This window comes from Linepithema humile, chromosome 2, assembly GCF_040581485.1.
Source record: "Linepithema humile isolate Giens D197 chromosome 2, Lhum_UNIL_v1.0, whole genome shotgun sequence".
NCBI classification, from domain to species: Eukaryota; Metazoa; Arthropoda; class Insecta; order Hymenoptera; family Formicidae; genus Linepithema; species Linepithema humile.
Genome location: NC_090129.1, coordinates 146,955 through 167,500, shown reverse-complemented (window position 1 = coordinate 167,500; position 20,546 = coordinate 146,955). Strand labels below are relative to the sequence as shown.

The 20,546-nt window shown below is 34.5% G+C and overlaps 7 protein-coding genes across 8 annotated transcripts in view; 3 read left to right on the top strand and 4 right to left on the bottom strand.

Annotated features, from left to right (window-relative positions):
* The window catches only part of LOC105673678 (Zn finger homeodomain 1), a 27,513-nt gene extending 27,030 nt beyond the window's left edge, over positions 1–483 (top strand). Inside the window, exon 9 of the mRNA XM_067348982.1 lies at positions 1–483. This exon is cut by the window's left edge and continues 5,419 nt beyond it. The gene's annotated coding sequence lies outside the window, so the exon portion shown is untranslated.
* A 187-nt stretch (positions 484–670) lies between these two features.
* On the bottom strand, positions 671–3,093 carry LOC105673683 (trafficking protein particle complex subunit 12). The gene is made up of 2 exons (XM_012369485.2): positions 2,827–3,093; positions 671–2,756 (listed from the first exon to the last, which is right to left on the bottom strand). The coding sequence occupies exon 2, from the start codon at positions 2,700–2,702 to the stop codon at positions 1,110–1,112; it is 1,593 nt and encodes a 530-aa protein (XP_012224908.1). The 5' UTR covers positions 2,703–2,756; positions 2,827–3,093; the 3' UTR covers positions 671–1,109.
* An 825-nt stretch (positions 3,094–3,918) lies between these two features.
* On the top strand, positions 3,919–6,817 carry LOC105673681 (Nuclear division cycle 1). The gene has a single exon (XM_012369482.2). The coding sequence runs from the start codon at positions 4,230–4,232 to the stop codon at positions 5,961–5,963; it is 1,734 nt and encodes a 577-aa protein (XP_012224905.1). The 5' UTR covers positions 3,919–4,229; the 3' UTR covers positions 5,964–6,817.
* On the bottom strand, positions 6,429–9,701 carry LOC105673676 (WD repeat-containing protein 36). The gene is made up of 3 exons (XM_012369473.2): positions 8,038–9,701; positions 7,688–7,965; positions 6,429–7,346 (listed from the first exon to the last, which is right to left on the bottom strand). Exons 1-3 carry the CDS (start codon positions 9,569–9,571, stop codon positions 6,498–6,500), a joined length of 2,661 nt encoding a protein of 886 aa, XP_012224896.1. The 5' UTR covers positions 9,572–9,701; the 3' UTR covers positions 6,429–6,497.
* Positions 9,702–9,834: 133 nt separating this feature from the next.
* On the top strand, positions 9,835–12,792 carry Ppat-Dpck (Bifunctional Phosphopantetheine adenylyltransferase - Dephospho-CoA kinase). Its single transcript, XM_012369486.2, has 5 exons — positions 9,835–10,873; positions 11,023–11,366; positions 11,510–11,764; positions 11,855–12,037; positions 12,168–12,792. Exons 1-5 carry the CDS (start codon positions 10,285–10,287, stop codon positions 12,378–12,380), a joined length of 1,584 nt encoding a protein of 527 aa, XP_012224909.1. The 5' UTR covers positions 9,835–10,284; the 3' UTR covers positions 12,381–12,792.
* On the bottom strand, positions 12,510–13,710 carry LOC105673688 (intraflagellar transport protein 22 homolog). Its single transcript, XM_012369494.2, has 4 exons — positions 13,590–13,710; positions 13,270–13,439; positions 12,958–13,157; positions 12,510–12,792 (listed from the first exon to the last, which is right to left on the bottom strand). Exons 1-4 carry the CDS (start codon positions 13,626–13,628, stop codon positions 12,629–12,631), a joined length of 573 nt encoding a protein of 190 aa, XP_012224917.1. The 5' UTR covers positions 13,629–13,710; the 3' UTR covers positions 12,510–12,628.
* Positions 13,711–13,953: 243 nt separating this feature from the next.
* On the bottom strand, positions 13,954–20,173 carry LOC105673671 (uncharacterized). Of its 2 annotated transcripts, none has more exons than XM_067348984.1 (6): positions 19,858–20,173; positions 19,451–19,497; positions 17,088–17,736; positions 16,317–16,486; positions 15,601–16,141; positions 13,954–15,489 (listed from the first exon to the last, which is right to left on the bottom strand). In XM_067348984.1, the coding sequence occupies exons 1-6, from the start codon at positions 19,895–19,897 to the stop codon at positions 15,380–15,382; spliced, it is 1,557 nt and encodes a 518-aa protein (XP_067205085.1). In that variant the 5' UTR covers positions 19,898–20,173; the 3' UTR covers positions 13,954–15,379. The 2 variants fall into 2 exon arrangements, with proteins under 2 accessions (XP_067205085.1, XP_067205086.1); XM_067348985.1 differs by having other exon boundaries at positions 17,088–17,634.
* Between the last annotated feature and the right edge of the window lie 373 nt (positions 20,174–20,546).

Below are 20,546 nucleotides of genomic sequence, written 5' to 3'. Positions count from 1 at the left end.
TGTAATGAGAGACAGAGAGGGAGAGAAAGAGAGAGTGCGAACGAGAAAGAGTGAAAGAGAGAGCAAAAGAGTAAATTAGTCAGTTTAAAGAATAAAAATATGAAAAATAAATCGATAGGAAAAAAAGAACGAGGAAATTGCAAGAGACTGGAAACACAAGACCTAACGCGCGGATAAAGAACGAAAAAACATACTATAAATGCAAAAAAACACTGGATTATTTCATAATATATATTTTCGAAGAACGCTGCGGCACTCGTATTCTCGCGACTAAAAAGAAGTAGTAAAATTACAAAAAACCGAGAAGTGGAAGAAGACAAATGCGTGCAAATTGCACTGTTTAGGAACACTGTGCAAGTGAAAAAGGAGAGAGAAAGAGAGCGAAAGAGAGAGTGTGTGAGGAGGAGAGAAAACTATAGCAATTGTTGAACATTCGTTAAATTGTCCTCGTTTCACGATGTAATAAAAGCTATTTTACTTTGACGCCCCGCTGTTTCGTTTTTTATTCGATGATTCTTGGATTTTTGGGATACCCAGTTTTATACCTTTTAGATCCTAAATTAGATTGGCTGAAGTAGAAGACTGCGACATGGATTATTACGGTTATTACGTGAAAAAATATCACATCTCAATAACGCGACGTGAAAGTGAAAGCGAAAAAATGCATGTGTAACGAAACATTATATTTTTATTCATATTATCACAATGTTTTTACATCCTCCCTGAGGTTTAACATTTTGTGACCCGAGCTCAAGTACAATTCGAGCATATTTACAAGTCAAAAAGTAAAGGAATTTTTTTGATTCCCAAATCGATTGAAAATGTCTCTTTACTTCTCAATTTACCCTTGCAATAAATAATATCAGCTTAATCTTTTCAAATTCTTAAGTAGATTATTAAACTTGGAAGCAAAAAAATTCAGTAATTTAATTTAATTTTTCAATTCAAAAAAGAATGTAATATAAACTGCTGTTGCACCAGACTTTTCGATTCTATTATCTTTGCTCTACATTCTTTTTGCAAATTAAACTCTACAACTTATAATCTTTAAGAACAACAGGCTCGAGTTTCAAAATGTTAACATTAACAGTAACAATTCCATCTAAATCTTACATGGCTAGTTTTAGACACTGAATATCCATCGCGTCGCCTTTGTATCTGTTCAGCTGCCTCAGAAGGTGCAGTTTTGGTTGTTTGCAGTGCGTCGTATGCAACTCATACGAGGTGCACATATTCAATAAGATCGGCTCTTGTAAACTCTTGAGCGGATTTCTATTGACGACGCTTTCAAATAACCATACGGCTGTTCTCAGCTGGCCGGTATACAACAAACACACCGCCATGTTATTAATCAACATAACGTTAGACGGATCCATCGCCGAAGCGGACTGGAAGTAACTGTAGGCTTCTTGAAAGGCGTTTTGAGCGACCGCCATTAATCCGCTATCTACCAATTCTCTGATGCTCGTTGTCTTTTCCTCCTTGTTGCTGCGAACGAAGAACTTTTCCGCCGCTGAGACGTCGCCGAGGAACAAATGCACCCTTCCTATGGCCGATCTCAAGATACCTATCTGCTCTGCGGTCCAATCAGGCAAATTGCACAGATTCTCCAGTATCTCTATCGCAAGAATATAGTTCCTCATGCTGATGGCACAATTAATGACAGAAATCAAGATTCTGGACTTCCTGGCGGTCCACAATTTCAGAGCGTCTCGTTGATCAGATTCGCTGATCTTTGCGTGCGTTCCTTCACCATTAAAACCAGCTTGGAAATTGGCTATAATTCGATTGACTGTTGCTAAGAGTTTATACAAATTGTCTAAGGCTTGTTTCGGTTTGCCGTAGTAAGACGGAATTTCGGCCAACAGTAATCTGAAGGCAAACGACGCCATGGAACCTGGTCTGGTGCCGTACAATTCCGGATAAAAAGTGAAATACATGTCGGGCTTGTCCAGATTGCCGAACGGCTTCGACTCGCTCTCCAGCACGTCCATCTGCCTCAATTTGGCCAACAACGAGAGTCTCGTATACCAGAGCTGCAGAGAATGAGGCGTGTGCTTGCTGGGCTGATTAATCTTGCCATAGCCTTGGGCGTAGATGGACAGCAATCTGCCTGACAAATTAACCGCCGCTCGATAGCAGCCAGCCTGTATTAAATTTCTTAGACCGCGTTCATCCTGCGTTACATCGGATGCCGTGCGCACATTTCGATGGATGTTTTCGTCCTCGCCCAGAAAGTGTATAGAAGCGTTCTTGATCAAATCTGGCATGTCACCCTGCACAGCAAGACCGGGCATGGTGAGATTCTCACGCTCCAGATGACTCGCGCCAGCTGCGGAAGTTGCAATGGATCGCAATATTTTTCGCGTATGCTCCGACGGTATCCACGTATCTCGGTGCGTGTCGCTCAACGCGCTGTGCTCAACTCGATCGACTACGGTGTCCAAAAGTGAAGCCGTGGATGCTTGTAAGACGTCCGCGTTGAAGAAGGAACTCGTTGATGCGCCATCGGACAAGGGATTATAATCCGAGACTTGGTTCGTAGAATGCGATTGTGTGTCAAAGAAATCAGGATTTTTACGCACGACAATGTCACTGAAAATCGTAGATGGTGCATTGTTGAAATAACGATTCATATCTATCTCTCCGATCTCTACATCCTCATTATTTGATTTAAGTGCCGTTGCGTTATTTCCTGCCATCTTTCATTCATGTAAATATTAGATTATTTTATTCCGTTGTCGAATGTGCATTTGCTAATTGGAAAATATTGTCATTAATTTTTAAATAATTATTGCTATCTTTCAACAGAAAATACCAACTCACGTTTAAGAGAATCGTCTAACTCAGAGTTGAAATTTTTCTTATTCTTTTATAGATATCTGTCTCCTCCTCCTTAGTATCTTATTCCTGTCCCAGGAAATTTGAAAAATTATTGTAGCAATTGTTGTTTTATATCATCAAATCTATCATCTCTTGGTGACAGTCATTGACAACAGGAAATTACTAAAATTGAGATGTGAGGTTATAGCTACTTTCCAATATTATATATGTATATTATGAGCGATTGCAGCGCTGCCTAAACTGAATATAGCGGAACTAAAAAAATCTGCGGGTGTTTGTAGCGCCGTTTAACGAGAAATGGCGGAACTAAAAAGCTGTAGGCGATCGTAGCGTCATGACGCAATATCTTAAAACTAAAAATATTACTAGCTAGATTTAATCTTATCTAAAGGTCGGAGCACAGACTTTTACATAAGGCATAAGGGAATCAACCAATCAGAATCTTTTATTTCCATCCCCACTTCTCATTCTACGGATCTCTGATTGGTTGATTCTCTTATGCATTATGCCTTATATAAAAGACTGTGCTCAGCCTTAAGGCTGGTTTTACAATAATGGCGAATTTCCACTGAGCGCATCACGCGTCGGCGTCATCCGTCGCGTCACGAATTAACCAATCAAAACATCCAATTTTATTCGCGCGGCAAATAATGCAATAAAATGGGATGTTTTGATTGGTTAATTTGTGACGCAATGGATGACGCGCGTGTGACACGCTCAGTGGGAATTTGTCATAAGTTGCAAATGCCCCGTCATCAGCCGCAAAGGATAGCAACTACTAATTGAAAAGCACTATGTCTAGTTATTTCTGGTAAGACGGAGTATTCACGACTGGTAACGGAACATTTTTAACTTATTGTAGAGCCTGCCGAAAAATAATAAATATATATTGGCCGCGTTCAGCGGACTCAACAGTTGGACAAAGTTACTAGATTTTCCGCTGAATGACGCTGTTAATTTGTTGGCTCTAAAAGTAAGAGCTAATCACGTTCGATTGCTACTAAACGGTTTGTTTCGCTGAATGCGCCCATTAAAAAATAACTGGCTACTCTCAAGGCTGTTGCCGTGTTTACATGAATTATAAAGGTAATATATAGTATTGCTTGATTCCGCATCATATATTTTTATTTTTTATGGCGATAAAGAAAAGACAAGGTTGTGTTAGATTACGGTATTTTGAAATCTCCGAACACGAGTAAAACGCCGTTATATGAATAATTACAAAGAAGATATAATTTTCGAAAAAGCATGAGAATTGTAATGAATAACGTTACATCAAACAAAGAAGTTTAAACTATGCTGAGCATTACCGCATAAAAACGAGTAACAGAACGAGTGGTAAGGATCTCGCATGCGTGAAGATTAAGCCGGCTTTAACGAACAAGATGATTGAAACCGACAAAAAGGGATACAATGAACTGCTAAACCAACGAATGCTCCTGGCGACCATCTCGAGTGTAACGCTGCAATTTTTTCTCGTCTGCTGCCTTGTTTTGTTCGCAAATCTAAGCATGGATTATACGCTCTGGCTTCAAGAAACATGGACAACCGTAACATCGTTACGAATGTGGGTTTATCTCGCCATTCTCACCACGGTGACCTGCGTACAGGCATTTCTGTGCAGAAAAATTTATTCGCACACCCCTCCATACTACAAGAGCAGATTTAGCAGACTATGTGCAACGCTTACGATACAAAACTTATTTCTGGAAGCATTGCATATCGTAATTGGTGGTATCTTGGTCTGGTTGCACTTGTCACTGAAAGGAGGAAAATACAGTTCTTCGATTACAGATTGCAATATCACATATGGAACATGCTTGGTAGAGGAGTACTATTTCTTGTTATTCAGTGGCTTGTGGAGTGGCTTGTATTTTTCTGTTAAGAACAAAGACTTTGCTGGGAAATATTTTCCATTTCCCATTACAGCGCAGTCCAAGTTTCTGCGTCTGAAGCAAAGAATTTATGCTATACTGCCGAAGTTGATGGTTTCCTCTATGTGGTCGACTATATATTACACAACTGTTTATTATTTTCTGGGATCTTACTGCCGTGCGGCATTATTGTCAGTGATTTTTGTGCAAACAGAAGTGGAACCTTTAGATACTGTGTCCAGATTGCTAAATCTGACATTGATATCACAATTATGGCTTCATCAATTTATATTTATACTGACGATAAGCAGCATCTACTTGTTATTCGAAGTATACTTGACTGAATGGGTTCCATTTAAATTCGATTACAGTGGTGCGTACAGTATAGATTCTACAGAATTAACTCTCATCGCTACATTATCAATGGATAAAATACCGATAATGCAACACCTGGGTTACTTGGATCTAGTTACCTTAGCTCAAAAAGAAAAAATGAGAAGAGATGTGTTGTTTACACTCAGTCAACCAGGTGGTCATCCGTACAACTGGAATTGTGTAGTAGAAAAATGCACAAATCTTCTTAAGAAATTTTCATCCGATCTCAATGGTATAATGATAAAACCTCAAGACCAACCATTCTGCTATGGTACAAGTGTATTGAAAGGAACGATTGCACCTGCTCGACAAAAGGATTATGCATATCACATGCGGAAATTAATACCCGACATAGCACCAACGATAGTAGCAGAAACAGATACAAAGGAAGCTCCTTATAGCGGTTCATCTGTTCAAAAGTTCATTAAACAAAAACGAGATGCTTTTGTAATCTATTTGTTTTCCAAGCCACTTATTAATTACATCTTTGGCGAACAAGATGATAATAAAATTCGTTATGTTTTACTCAATGGACAACCGGTTATTTGGGCTGCCGAGGCTATTTCATCTTTAACGGTGTTTTCGTTGAGCGAAGATTCTTACGGCATTGTACAAAAAGATGTACCAATCATCATCAATAGTCTGTTGTCAGTGAAACAGGCTCTGGATAAACTGCAAAAGTCAACTATATTAGTAAGGAAAGTGCAAATGGACGATAAATTGAGTAGGGAAATTTTTGCCTCTTTACGAAGTGCGATCAAGCGTAGTCTGTATAGAATTGTTACAAACTTTGAACCATATATTAATGATTTATCACTTGAACCTATGATAATAGAACAACTGCAAAGCTTTCTTAATTACAGGGAATAGTTTGGAAATAATAATAATATGGCAAAGTGTTCTTATATCAAATGATAGACGTGCCAAAAAAAAAAAACGCTCGTCAAGTTGCATGAAAGAGAGATTACTTCTTACTAATGACAACTTTCTACTTCAAATTACACATTTACATACATTAAACACAAATCATATTTTATACTTTAATATTCACGAGAGAAAATAAAACATTGTATTAAAAAGAAAAAAGATATGCTTAAAAATATCTGTATTGAAATGTGATGTTGAAGAAATTTTAGTTTATTAAGGTATTTATATGAAAAGAGAAATGCGACGGCAAAAGTATCACGATGTTTCCAGTATCAATTTATAATATATATTTTTTTGAATAAGCGAATAAATCGATTTTTTTTCGACAAACCTAAAAATCTGTACTATATGTTAATTTAAACGTTGATATAATTATATATTAATTATTGTGTAATAATTTTTAAAAAATCTATAAAAAAATGTTTATTTAATTAAAGATATTTACACACGCAATAATTATAACAGTTGATTGACACGTTACATTTTTTTGAAATTTTGTACAACACTTAGATTATAAAATAATTTCTCTCGTAACGTAAGCCAATTTCTTGTTTGTGCCTTTTGGATTTTTCGCAGGTAATTTCGTAGCGTCTTGTTTTTCGATATTGCTGTAGCATGCCACTTTAGAAATACTGCCAGGTATGCTTGCGATAATTCGAAATCCGTTTGTCGTTCCATCATGTAATGAAGCATCTTCATAAACTGCAGTATCAACGACTCGGCTGTACTCTCGTTCAAAGACAACGATTGAATCTCGAAATCGATGTCACTAGGGCCCATCGCCTTTAATTTTTCAATTACGAGCGAAAAATCATTAGTTGTAGATTGCAGATATTTGCCGAATGACGTAAGACTTTGTAAGGCGGAATGAATATGCGTTTCAGTGTTCTCGGTAGTTTTAACATCCGAGAAATCAAAACGCAGTTGCAATGACGGAATTGTGGGTAAGAAGAACGGCGCGGCCTCGAGAGTTTTGGGCGGCTGTTTCGGTTTGTTTCTCTTTTTAATGATGTCAATGTCGAGCAGATTTTGCCATCTCGATTGAGCCACGGCGGACATGGTAATGAGATCATCATCAAGCTGATCGGGAGACACATAATCTGGCTCTGCGGCAATAACATCGTCCTCGTCACCTTTCTCGATTTCTACAGAAGAGCCAGGAAGTCCCATTTCGGGTATCGTGTCGTCTTTAGTAATGGCCTTTAATGAAACGTGCGAGTAGAGCAAACGATTCGACCATAAGAAGATTCCTACATTGCGTACATGCGCGGTCGCGAGAAATTCTCCCGTCGGAGAAAAGTTTAAGGATATACAAGCTTCAGGGACCTGAAAATGCAAAGTATATTATTAACATATTTTCTAATGCATTTCCTTCCAAGTCGAATAACAATCGTGAATAATCAAGAATCGTGAAGCAATGACTATAGAAATGAAAATCTTTTAAATGCCTTTACGATGTATTTTACATGTTGTGTTGTATAAGAGACAAAATAGATATTTGAAAGAAAATTATAAAAAGTATTTGAAAAAGAAAAAATATTAAACTTGAGGTAACTTTTAGATGCTTTTTAGGTGAATTTAGTGCCACACAAATTGCGTATGTGACATTATATTATACTTTTGTCTATGGTGAAATTTGAAATGTATACAATTCTAAGATTGCTTACCTGAAAGATATCTATTAAATGCGAAGATGGTATGTCCCAAGTGCGTATCGTGCAATCCATAGATGCTGTGATTAACCACCTAGAGTCAGGACTGAAACATGCGTCCGTTACTCGTCCCTCGTGCCCTTGAAAGTGCCGAACTATTCTTCTTGTATCCACATCCATCAATACAATATCGAAATTTTCTAAAGCTATAGCCACGAGAGAACTCTCATTATGGTGTCGTATCCATTCGACCGATTCTTCCAGTGTCAATATCGTTCTTGCCGTTGTTATACCTGAGATGATGGTTACATTGCAGCATATTCAAACAAAGAAAATTTAACTTTTAAGTACAAAATCTTTCTTACCTTTTCTAGGTTTAAAATCCCAAAACTTGATTGTAGCGTCTCTGCCAGCAGTGATAAGAGTTTGATTCAAATCGTCAACCATGACCCCCTTAATCGGACCTTTGTGAGCGCCGCTCTCATCTCCATAGGATGCTCTGTGGATCCCGGATTGAATATTAAATCTATCAACGTGGCCCGTGTTATAACCAATCACAACAAAATTTCCGCATCTTGTTAAGCACAAGCTGGTTGCGCTGGCGTTATAGTTGCCTTTAAATCTCTCAGGCAGTAACTTAAGATCGCCCATTTTTTGTAGATGAGAGGACCATGTGGTGACTACACCCAAGCCGGAATGAGTTGCCGCTATGTTACACCACTCCTTCTCTCGCGTTATTTCAGATGCAAGCTCAGTTATCGGTGGCATTAACAATGGATCGGCGACTGAATGACCTTTCTTTTTCGACGCTTTCCTATTAAATGAGGCTCTTCCCAGACTTTTGTTCAGTATCTCTGTGATGGTGGAGAACAACCGGAGAGAGGAATCGCCACCCGCGGTCAATAGATAATTACCATCGTTTCCGTAAAACCGAGTAATTGTCGGAGGCTCGGCATGACCTTCTCTTATCCTTAAGAGTCTGCCCGCTCCATCAGCCATATCAAATATCCATAGCTTTAAAGAGTTGTCAGAGGAGGATGAAACAAGCAGTGGTTCATTAGGTATATATTTCAGACCTGTGACTGCTGCCTCGTGCGCATTACACAGCTGACTCTCTACCATGCGTTGTTCCAGGTTCCAGAAAACAATTTGGCCACCAAAACTGCCTGTTGCCATAATCGGATGGCCGTCTGTACGAAAGCTGATGGATATCACTGGACCCCAGTCTTGCACTAATTCAAAGATGGTCTCATCGTACTTCAGGTTATGCAAAATAATGCGGCCATCGTTCAAGCCTATAGCAGCCACGTCTATTGCGGGTGCTTGTTCCAACGCTGTCACACTGGTCTGCCATCCTTTGAATGTATAGATCATTTTCATACATTTGATATTCCACAGCTGCAGCTGGCCCTGTTCGCTACCCAGCAAAATCTTATTCAAGTAAGTGTTAGGATGTATCAGTGTGGTTATCTTGAAAACATTATTGCTAAAATTCAATTCCAACAGTAAACTCTCATCCTTGATATTCCACACCTTCAGAGTACTGCTTTTGTCGACAGACAGCAAATGAGCGCCAAATGGTAGCAGAATATGAACCGTACAATCATGGCCCTTGTAAGTATGTTTCAACTCTGTCCCTCGGCGCCACGCGTAAATATTATTCGCGCTCGCCGTGTATACGTGAAACGTGTCCGTAGCCAGACAAGTGATATCGTCGGCGTGCATACCTGACACGCTCAGCAGAGTGAAATGTTTACATCCATAAGTATGGAATTCTTTGCCCACACACGTGACAATGAGATGCTCTTTTCTTCTAAGGATGTATCTCGTGACCAAAGGTATGTGATTACTGATGTATCCAAGAGCACGATTCCGTGCATATATTCTACTCTGCACCATTGTGCACCTCGAGAAAGAAATCCGGACTAGTTCAAATGAGGTTATGATACATAATCACGCTTCTCGTGCGGCAACCGCGCTAGCACGCGGTAGCGACCATATTTGAAATCACAAAATATTATATAGATGGACGTTCGTCGAAAAAAAAATAATGGAGGACGCGATTAGGCGTCCTCTGGCCGTTCAAAAATTCGAGGATATGAGAATCTATGCTTACTACGTCTATGGGTAGATGCAGATGATCTATGGACAATCACTCAACTGTTGTTTTCCAATGTTTTCTAAACTGTTTCTGTGAACGTTATAATTGTTTGTTATGCAGAGTTTGTAAGATGTATTTATTTATTATGCATTTATTAATTAGTCATGCTAAAACAATATTTTATCTAGTTTATTAATTAAATTCTGAATTTGATCCAATTATTTTGTGGTGGACAAAAAAGTTAACATTTTTAATACTGACAAGAACAGCGTTTTTCGGGAAACTAATGTATGTAATTGAATTTAAATAAACGCTTCGTCATATTGTATGCGATAAGAAATATCAAAATATTAAAAAAAGACTATGCCCTAGAACTAATCAGATTTGGATAAATCGAGTGAGTAACGGCATCAATTTTTGGTATTACTCAAGAATCGAGAAATCAATTATAAAGCAAAATATTGGGAAAGTGCACTATAGAAAGTGGAGTAGTTTTAATACTTACTTTGATATGGCAAACACCGGTTTATTAGTTTTAACAAATCCTGCAAGAGTGAAAAAATTATTACCTGTAATTAAGAACCATGTTCTGAAGACATTATATATTCAATATCTACCGGAAAAGAATATTTTTGCAGGAAATTATAATATAGCAATGTCGCAACGAAGAAGTCCTCAGTATGCTAAGAATGTTGTAGATATATACATGAATACTTCTACAATTGCTTCCCGACTTGATATTCGTGTTTTACTCACCAATATGAAACATTCTGGAAAGACCATTATAAAGACTCAAAAACCTGTGGAGATAGTGATCTTTGATCAATTGTGCAGTAAGAAAGAAGCAGATGTATTTATACAAGATTGTTTAGCCAATATGTCAATGGATTACAGTTTTATCACTTGTGACGATGATCAAGATCAGATTAATAACAAAGATGCAGAATATACTACTCAAGATGTAAGAACTTACAAGAATGTAGTACTAGGTGGCACGTTTGATCGATTGCATAATGGTCACAAAATTTTATTAAGCGAAGCTGTTTTACGTTGTACAGGAAAACTTACTGTTGGTGTAACAGATACCAATATGATTTCTGGTATAATAATTTTTTACTATTTATATTATTTAATCAGATTTTTTATTTAAGTTTACAATAATGATACCTTTAAATGACTCACAGATAAAAGATTGAGATAATTTAGTCGAATATTTTTGTATGACATAATGAAAACCAATCATTTTTAGGTAAATTATTGTGGGAGCTTATACAACCGTGTAATCAAAGAATAAGTAATGTTAAAGAGTTTTTGGAAGATATAGATTCATCAATAACATACGATGTTGTTCCTATCACTGATATGTATGGACCTACCAAAGAAGATCCTTCACTTGAAATGATGGTTGTGAGTGAAGAAACAAAGCGCGGAGGTGACAAAATCAATCAATTACGTTCACAAAAAAATTTAAGTGCATTGGATATTTGTGTGGTAGAATTAGCAGCTGATGAATGTCATAACGAATATGAAGAAGCTAAAATTAGTTCTAGTAATCATAGAATACGATTACTTGGCACAAGGCTTCGAGCTCCTGTACGTGTTTACAGTATAGTATATAATAAATTATCAATATTGCGATACTGGAAACTTTCTTTAGAACATATTTGAACATATGAGAATATATGGAAATTGATAAATTAATAATATTAATTAATAATTTTTCATTGTTTTGTTAGAGAATAAATGATAAGGCTCTAAAACCATATATTATTGGTTTAACGGGTGGCATTGCAAGTGGAAAATCTTCAGTTGCTGAAAAATTACAAAATCTCGGTGCTGGTCTTGTAAATTGTGATAAAATAGCTCATGATTTATATTTACCCGGAAAAGATTGTTTTCATGCAATAATTGAACATTTTGGCTCTTCTATTCTAACTTCAGACGGGTTTATAGATAGAAAGCTACTCGGTGATATAGTGTTTAATAATAAAGTGTGTATATATAATAATTTTATATTCTACATATTCAACATATCTATTATTGTCTACGATTTCTATTCTAATAAAATTTATATACTATAGGAACAGTTGGAAAAACTAAATAAATTAATTTGGCCTTTAATTTTGCGGGAAGCTAAAAAAGAAATAGATGTTCTTTATGCAAAGAATAATGACATAATTGTAATGGAAGCAGCAGTTTTGATTCAAGCTAAGTGGCAGGATGTATGTCATGAAATTTGGACTTGTATTATTCCGCAAAATGAGGTAAGTTCTTTACTTACAAGATACATTTTTTTTGTCCATTTATTTAATATCTATCTTATTTTATTTGTACTCAATATAGGTAACTGTTTATGTAACATTAATTTCTTATTAACTTGTGTTAAATTTACAGGCTATAAAACGTATAATGAATAGAAATCAATTATCTGAGGAAGCAGCTAAGCTGCGAATTGAAATACAACCGAGTAATACAGAACAGATTAAAGAAGCTAATGTTGTCATATGCACTTTGTGGACTCATGAAATTACACTAGAACAAGTAGAAAAAGCATGGAAAGAACTAACAACAGCTTTATCTCAAAAAACTATAAAATCTTCTATTTAATAAATTTTCTATGTACACAAGGCTAAGATCCTTGATTAAAATTAAGTAAAAATTTAACTTCTATTTGTAAATAATATTCAACTGTTATTCTGTGATACAATTTATAAACAGAAAGTGTGATAAGAGAAATATTGGGAATAATCGGGTATATTCTTACATTTATAATAGATACAATGTAGTTGCAGATATTAATTAATAACAAAGAATATTGTTTTCTTATTTATACAATTCCTTAAAAGATAAATATATTATTTAGCAAATAATATATTGTCACTTAATATCAGTTTTTCTTCTTTATCATCGTGCATTTTTCTTATTAGGGCACTTAGAAACAGTTGAAAATCAGCTTTTAATTGATCCCCATTATTATCCACGTTGCACTTGACATGAGAGACATGAGAGAAGCTAGATGCTTTAATTATATTGCAAAATATAAAATTTAAGGATTAATTAGTAAGTTGTATGACTTTAATTTTATACTTTTTAGAAAATTGAAAAGAAATCATTAATATATATTTTTAAATTAAATTTAAAAATTAAATCTCTTGATATACATTATTACTACTCAAGTACTTACAAATAATTTTTGACGTACTCGATGTAGCGTTATCAGGATCAAAGTAAAATATTACACAACTATTTGGCCCTAATTTGGGGCCGTTAACAAAATAATCGTAAAATTCTTTCAGCTCTTTCAAAGAATTTTGCCTTTTTGCGCTATATACAAGTATTATGCCGTGTACGTCTTTACGCATTGCTGGCCAACAATTTTTGAATCTGTGAAACATGTGTTATGAGTATCCTATCTTTCTGAATATTTAAAATATTGAACAATGTCTTTCTTTCATTTGAAATCTAGATTTGCGAAAAAATATATACTGTACTATACTTGTGATTTCCACTGCAATCCCATAGTTCGATATCTCTCGAAACGCGTTCATTATTCACTTCGATGTCATCCGTTTCAAACTCCAATATCCGAACTCCTTGAGTTGGATGATAATCATATGGAATTTCCGTAGCATCTGCCAAAAAATTTGCTATCGTGGTCTTTCCGCTCTAAATACACAAAATGTGTGACCATTGCTTTAGTCGATGTATCATTGAAATAATCTGATAATAAAGTATCCTACATCTCTTTCTCTCTCTCTCTCTCTCTCTCTCTTTCTCTTTGAAATAATTGTATGAATATTTAATAGGGAATCTTACCTCAGTCGGTCCTATTATTACCAATTTTAATGTGCGCATTATTTGATAATAGCTGTCGTAAGAATACTATTATACCTAACATGAGTACGTAACAATACAAAACACTTTATTGTTTGGTACTAATTGTTGCTATAGCGACTGTGTTGTCTCGACACATTACGCACAATCAACCTTGTCGGAAAAGCTATCGCAAGTAGGTACATGAGATTCGAATTTTAAACAATTTGAAATTACTTATATCCGTTATAAAATTCACACTAGTATGTGACAGTTTTAAAATTTATGTATGTAAGTATAAGTCGAAGTAAAAATAACGAGTATAACGAGCTTGGCATATCAATTCTAAAAGAAGGACTATAAGCTGTTGCTTTTTAATCTGCATTTATTTCGATATTATGATGTTTTACAAACAAGTTCCACTTGGACATAATAAAGTGTTTGAAAATACTACATCATCAAATAAGTACCAAAAAAATGAATGTGCATTTGTAAAGAGTTATGACTTTATTACGAATACACTAATATTCACTCATTACAATACCGTTTTCTTAACAATATGTCTATATTTAACAATATGTAATACACAGCAGTTATGTGATTACTGACATTAATATTATTACAGTAAACACATTAATATCGTTACAGTAAACACATGATTATAATAAAAATTACAATTACAACTACAAAGTTATTGCATCGTAAAGTATACTCTGTTTGATAAGAGAATAATAATCTTGGTCTACGTAACTTTATAGTAAAGTAGAAGAAAAATAGCAGTTATATGCGTTATTTATTAAACAGCATATACGTGGACATAAATGCATCGACATTGGCATTACAGTCGATGTTACTGTTTGTTTACTGTCCTAAGAAAAAATCTGACAGATGGGTGAACAGCAAGGAAAAGTTAGTGGACATCAACTATGAAAATCATTTCGAAAATATAACTCCAAATACTGATCTATATCACTCTCTTATGGAGCAGAGTATATACCTTGCTATTTGTGAAATAAACTGCTTGTGGTCAAGTTTCTTTGCATTCTAAATAAAAATATTAAAATATGTCTTGGTTGGTTTAAATTTATCAATCTGTACATAGAGTGTATTTCTCTAGCTTTTCTCTTCTTTCTTTATCACCACTGACACTCGGATATAATGTTTTACACATTTGTTTAAGATTACCTGTACTTAGCAACTAACATCTCGATTGTTAGCATTAGCGATAAATTTTCTAATATTTAAGAATCTAATATTTTAGAAAAAGCTAAAATATTGAAATATACTATCGATAGACAATGATATGAAACGAGCTACGAATGCATTTATAAAATTCTCAATTGAATGGTGGAAAAATATAACTACATTATATCTCGTAGAGTACATATACATTAATATGTAGTATAAGATATATTATATACATAATAAAAACGGGTAATACATACATTGAAAAATTGAATAATGTCTAATTTATTACGACACTTTTTTCGATTGAATAAAGTGCACACCAATTTTTTTAAAATAATTATATTGTGCTTGCGCAAAAATAGAACTTGCAAAGCATTATATCTGAGCATCAGCAGTGACAATGTCGAAACAAGCTAAGCAAATGCATTCTATATATGGTTTGATGAATTTTATAGGTATTTTAATCGTGCAATTTTATATGGTAATTTATATGGTAATGAGAATATAAAACTTTTTTTAAATTTCTATCGAAATAGAAGTATATACTTTTTCGGTGGAAATAAATAAAAAAGTTATAATGCTTTAATAAATGAATTTTGTTCACTTTAAACTTCCATATCGTCCTGTTTAGGAGCATCCTCAGGATACGTTAAACCGTATAATGCTAACAGTGCTACCTTAGCTGCCGCCTTCTTGGCATCCTTTTTGTTTTTAGCTAGAGCAAAACAATTTTTATTTTAATCATATATCTATAATAATGCGCAAACATTTGCAATAATACATATAGACGATATTAGATATAGATTACACGAAGTTCATACTGTACCTGTTCCTGAATATTCAACTCCGTCAATTTCAACAGCCAGAGTAAACATTGTATTTGGTGGATTACCAACACGGCTGAGTTCTACATATACAAGCCCGGGTCTTATTTGATTCAGCAACATAACTGGATGTATATTTGTAGGATTAGGTGGAAGTTCCTTCTGAACAGGAGTTCTGGGTGCATTAGGATTATCTTTTTTCGCTCCCTTTGTAGCTGGTAGTCCAGGCCGTGGAACTGGAACTGATGTTCCTTGATTATGCCATTCGAGGAAAAGTTTATAAAGTGCGAAACTAGCCAATGAACTCCATGGAATTTCGTCTTCAGCATTTGTGTCCATAACAGTGCAATCATCATTATTTTCTTCTTTTGTCTCTCCTTCTGAAGATACATTAGCTTGTCCATCGGATTCAGCATCTATGCGCGCTTTCATAGACGCTGCTGTCATTTTTTCAAGTAATAGAGCTTTCAACGCATTTTCAGCCGCATTTTGGCGAGCAAGTGGTTTGGACAGTCCTTGTCCAACATAAGTTTTACCATCAAGCTGCAATGGTATGTTAAAGCATTTTAAATCCAACATTTTACATATAATTATTGTATTATTGAATATTACAATTGAATATACAATGATACGCATTGTAGAAATTAGTAATTTAGAATTTTAATTAAAACTATGGAAAAACAATGATACATTGCGTAAAACTGATCTATAGCGTTACCTCTGCATGAACGAGATAAAGTGAGTTTGACATGGCTCCCTGTGTTTCAGGAAATGTAAATTGAACCCCAGCCTTCATCTCATTTAATACCATAATTGCGTTCTTAGGTTGCAAAGTTTTCCTTAAACGTTGGTTCATACGAAGACGTTTCAATTTTTTGTTTACTTTAACTACAAAAATGATTATATTAGATACGTAAATATAGCGGTGTTAAATAATTGAAAATTTATTATGTATGTCAGTAGAGAAATTCACATTGATTGCAAGAAAGTCAAAGCTCAAGCGATTTAATACCAGAGCACTCAACGTTTCTGAATCTTCAAATTTGCGCAGTGAGGTGTCATCACAAAAAAAAAAAAGAAAAAAGAACTCTAATCTCATATTACAGTACAAGTAATGAATACTGTTATGATTTTCATTTTTTTTAGTAATAAACTTTATAATAACTACATTTTTAAAGTTTGTTTTGGAACATGTTTTTGAATATTACATTAATTTTGTAAATAAAAATCTATGCACGAATTATTTTTATTCATATTACTGTTGAACAATTATCAGAGTATGATTGAATTTGTAACTTTTAATTAGTTCAATTAGAGCATTATTAGATATATTCTCTTTGACTTATCTTTTAAATTTTTAATATATGATAATGCATTAACTTTGCATTATCAAGATTATTACTTTCAATATCCAAATTACAATTCTAGAAATAAATATACAAAAATGTATATCTTTATACGATACGCATAATTAATTTGAAGCACTTACATCCAGTTGGCTTTCTTCGCCACCTTGGTTGAATGTCTAGCATTTCAATGTCTGTATTCTCAATCTTTATAGTGTCACTTTTAACATCAGAATTATTATTAGTAGAAGTTGGAGTTGGTAATGCAGGAGGCACACAAGATTGAGAAGTCACAGACGTAGTTTGAGAAACGGTTGAAGGTGGCTGTCCGGCAGTTGACGATGCACTTTGCTTTAGAATTGGTTTTAATCGTTGCATTAATGGAGCTGGTGGATTTGCCGCCTGTTGCTGCTGCTGATGTTGTAACTGCTGCTGCTGCTGCTGCTGCTGCTGCTGCTGCTGCTGCTGCTGTTGCTGCATTTGTGACGATGGCTGCTGCTGCATTTGTGACGATGGCTGTTGCTGCAGTTGTGATTTTTGCTGCTGCTGTTGTTGTTGTAATTGGGATTTTTGCTGCTGTCCTTGCTGTTGCTGGGCCACTTGTGTTTTTAATTGTTGCGTTGGTGCTATAGTTGGTAAAGGACGTGTTGAGGCAGCTGCTGGCATTTGTGGTGGCTGTTGCTTCTGTTGCTGCGATTTGAAGCCTTGTGAGTTTTGTACATTGCCTTGATTGTAATTGCTTTGTTGAATGGATGTAGATTGTGATGCTTGGTAACTTCCTTGTGTATTATACTGTAAAACATAGGGTGGGTCGCCGCTACACAAGGAACCTCTACGGTTGTGCTACCCTACCAAGGTCTAGCATCGTATGTCAGAACAATTAAATGCTACCCCTATAGCTCATACCAACCATGTTACTTTCACTGTGGCCAACAACGTCTTTATTTAGAACTTTATTTATAAATTAAAAATATTCTAAATTAATAAACAGTATTTGATATAATAAACGTTTATAGAAAAATGAAACAAAAATTTATGTTTTTTTGTTGCATATGTTAATTGTACGATCTAAAATGTAGTTTACAGAACAAAAGAGATTAATATCAATAAAATCGCTAATAATAATATTATTAGTTTTGAAATCAATCTGTTTACGTGAACAAAAATCATAAAATTTGATCTCTTCTTCGATTTAAAGACATGCATTTGGTGGAGCAAGTAGAATGCTTACAGTGATGTAGCATATCTACAATTTGTTTAAATATGAATTCAACAGAAAACTATCGAGAAAGCGGCCTACGGTAAGGTATGCTATGTGGGTAACCGACGACCTAGTCCCTGGTCGAATGCACCTCCTCGGTATGGTTGTATAGCTACTAGTACCTGCATTGCAGGGGAGGGGAAAGTAGGAACCACTAATTAGTACATGCAAGTGGAATAATCTTGCTGACAGCAAATGGAATTCATATTTGGATTACGAATAAAAACTACTATATTATTGTTGCATTGATCAATCTCACGCAATCAATATATTAAATCGTTACTTGAAAATGCTTATTATTCGAAACATATTATAGTTTTATTTAAGTACAAAAATGACATTAAAAACATTTTTCTTACTAAATTTTAAATAATGATTTAAAAATTTGTATCAATATAAATTAATATAAAGTTTCAATTTTATTTCAAAATAAATTTATGACTAAATAACTGTTATTATAAACATTGTAGGAAACATTGAATCACTGGAGAAGTAAAAAAAACAGATTAAAATATATAAATAAATTTGTTCATAATCAACTATTTTAAAATCTTGCAACATCTTATAACTAATATGCAACATCACCTGCGATTAATGCTGTTACTGGTTCTTTTCTCTTTTGTTTTACTGGATATCTCTAACATCATAATTATATATATTTAATTCATTTTGCTTTCAACATTGCTTTGTTCCTTAAATCTTGTGACTAGTAATTTTTAAGTCAAACCTTATTTTTATAAGCATTATCAAATCAATCTTAATATATTCCTCGAAAGAATGATAAAAGCTTTTTTTCTAAAATTCATGTAGAAAGATTAATCTAAATTATTCTAAACTTTTTATATTTTTTCTGGAATTCTTAAAACATTTGCCTTATTTTGTCCAAAATATATAATTGGAGTTCGTTTTAACAGTAATGTCTTCTTTAATTCTATTTTATTTTTACTTATGTAAAATTTTTACTTATGTAAAATTATTTTTATTTTCTTCAAAAGAAATAATTATTTTTAAATCTAATACGGAGTAAAATAATTTCAAGTCAAAAGTATTGTATTTAGTAATCTTAACCATATTGTATTTTAAAACTATCTTTAAGTTTGCATTAATAATTGTCTTGTCCATTCTATAATTTATATAACTTCTCATCTATAAGAGATTGTATATCAAGATATTACTATATCTACATAATCATATATATCTAAAATCATAGATATTATAGATATTAAGAAAAAACAGAAGACTTACAGGCATCATGTAAGATCCTTGAATTTGGGGACTGTTTGGGTTTCGTGCTGCAATATAGAATATGATTTATTAATGTATTATAAAAATATATAATGTATGAATAAGACGAAAGTCTTCTATACAGATATTAACCAAATATGCTTGAAATTAATAAAATTAGTGAATTTTTCAGCACAATACTTTAATTGTGCATTGCGTCATCACAATTTGTAAATAGTGCTGCATATCATAAAATGAAACTCAAGGCAAACACCGCCATTCTTTATCAATGTGTTATCGATTTTTTTTTCTTGTGGAAAATACTTTTTACTTATTGTGTTTTATATAATATTGCATTATCGACAGTACGATATAACATCAAACTGAAATCCTTACACGGTATTCTACATCTGTCTAAAAAGTCTTACCATTTCCGTAGCCCTGATTTTGTTTGCTTCGTGTATACATCTTAGAGCTACAGTTGCTCCGAGTTGTTCTGCTTTAAAGTTCCGGTTCAACCAACAAGTTGAAGCATTCGGTTTGAGATGCAATTGAGTATAAGAAAAAATTGCAAAATAACCGTAAAAGGTAACAAAATGTATGAATCAATACGTTTGTTTCATAGAATTATTAACTATACACGGCTGTACACGCGCGGCTAAGATAACTTGATCCTAATGTACGTTACTTGTGGTAGCGTTAAACCGGAAATCGTGTCAACTCGCCGTATTGAACAGGCTAAGGAAATGACGTTGCTTTATGAAATGACAAGTTCGCCATATTAGTTCTGAAGCGCGGCACATTTGATTCTCTTGCTGTAAGATTGTTCTTTGTCCAAAATTTTAATCATGATCCCAGTCGAACTTATGATTAGTGACGCCAGATCTGAGACACAAGCAGCAAGCAGCATGAGGGAGGGAATACCGCTTAAAAAATTGACCAATCACAGTGAGCAGTGAAGCGAGTCACTCAATTGAATTAGATTGGAATCAGTGATGCAAACTCGAGCCGGCCAGCACCAGGGCTCCGTGGTAGGAAAAGCATGTGTGCGCACACGTACGTGTGACGTAACAATTCTCGCTTGTGTGCATGCTTTTCCTACCACGGAGCCCTGGTG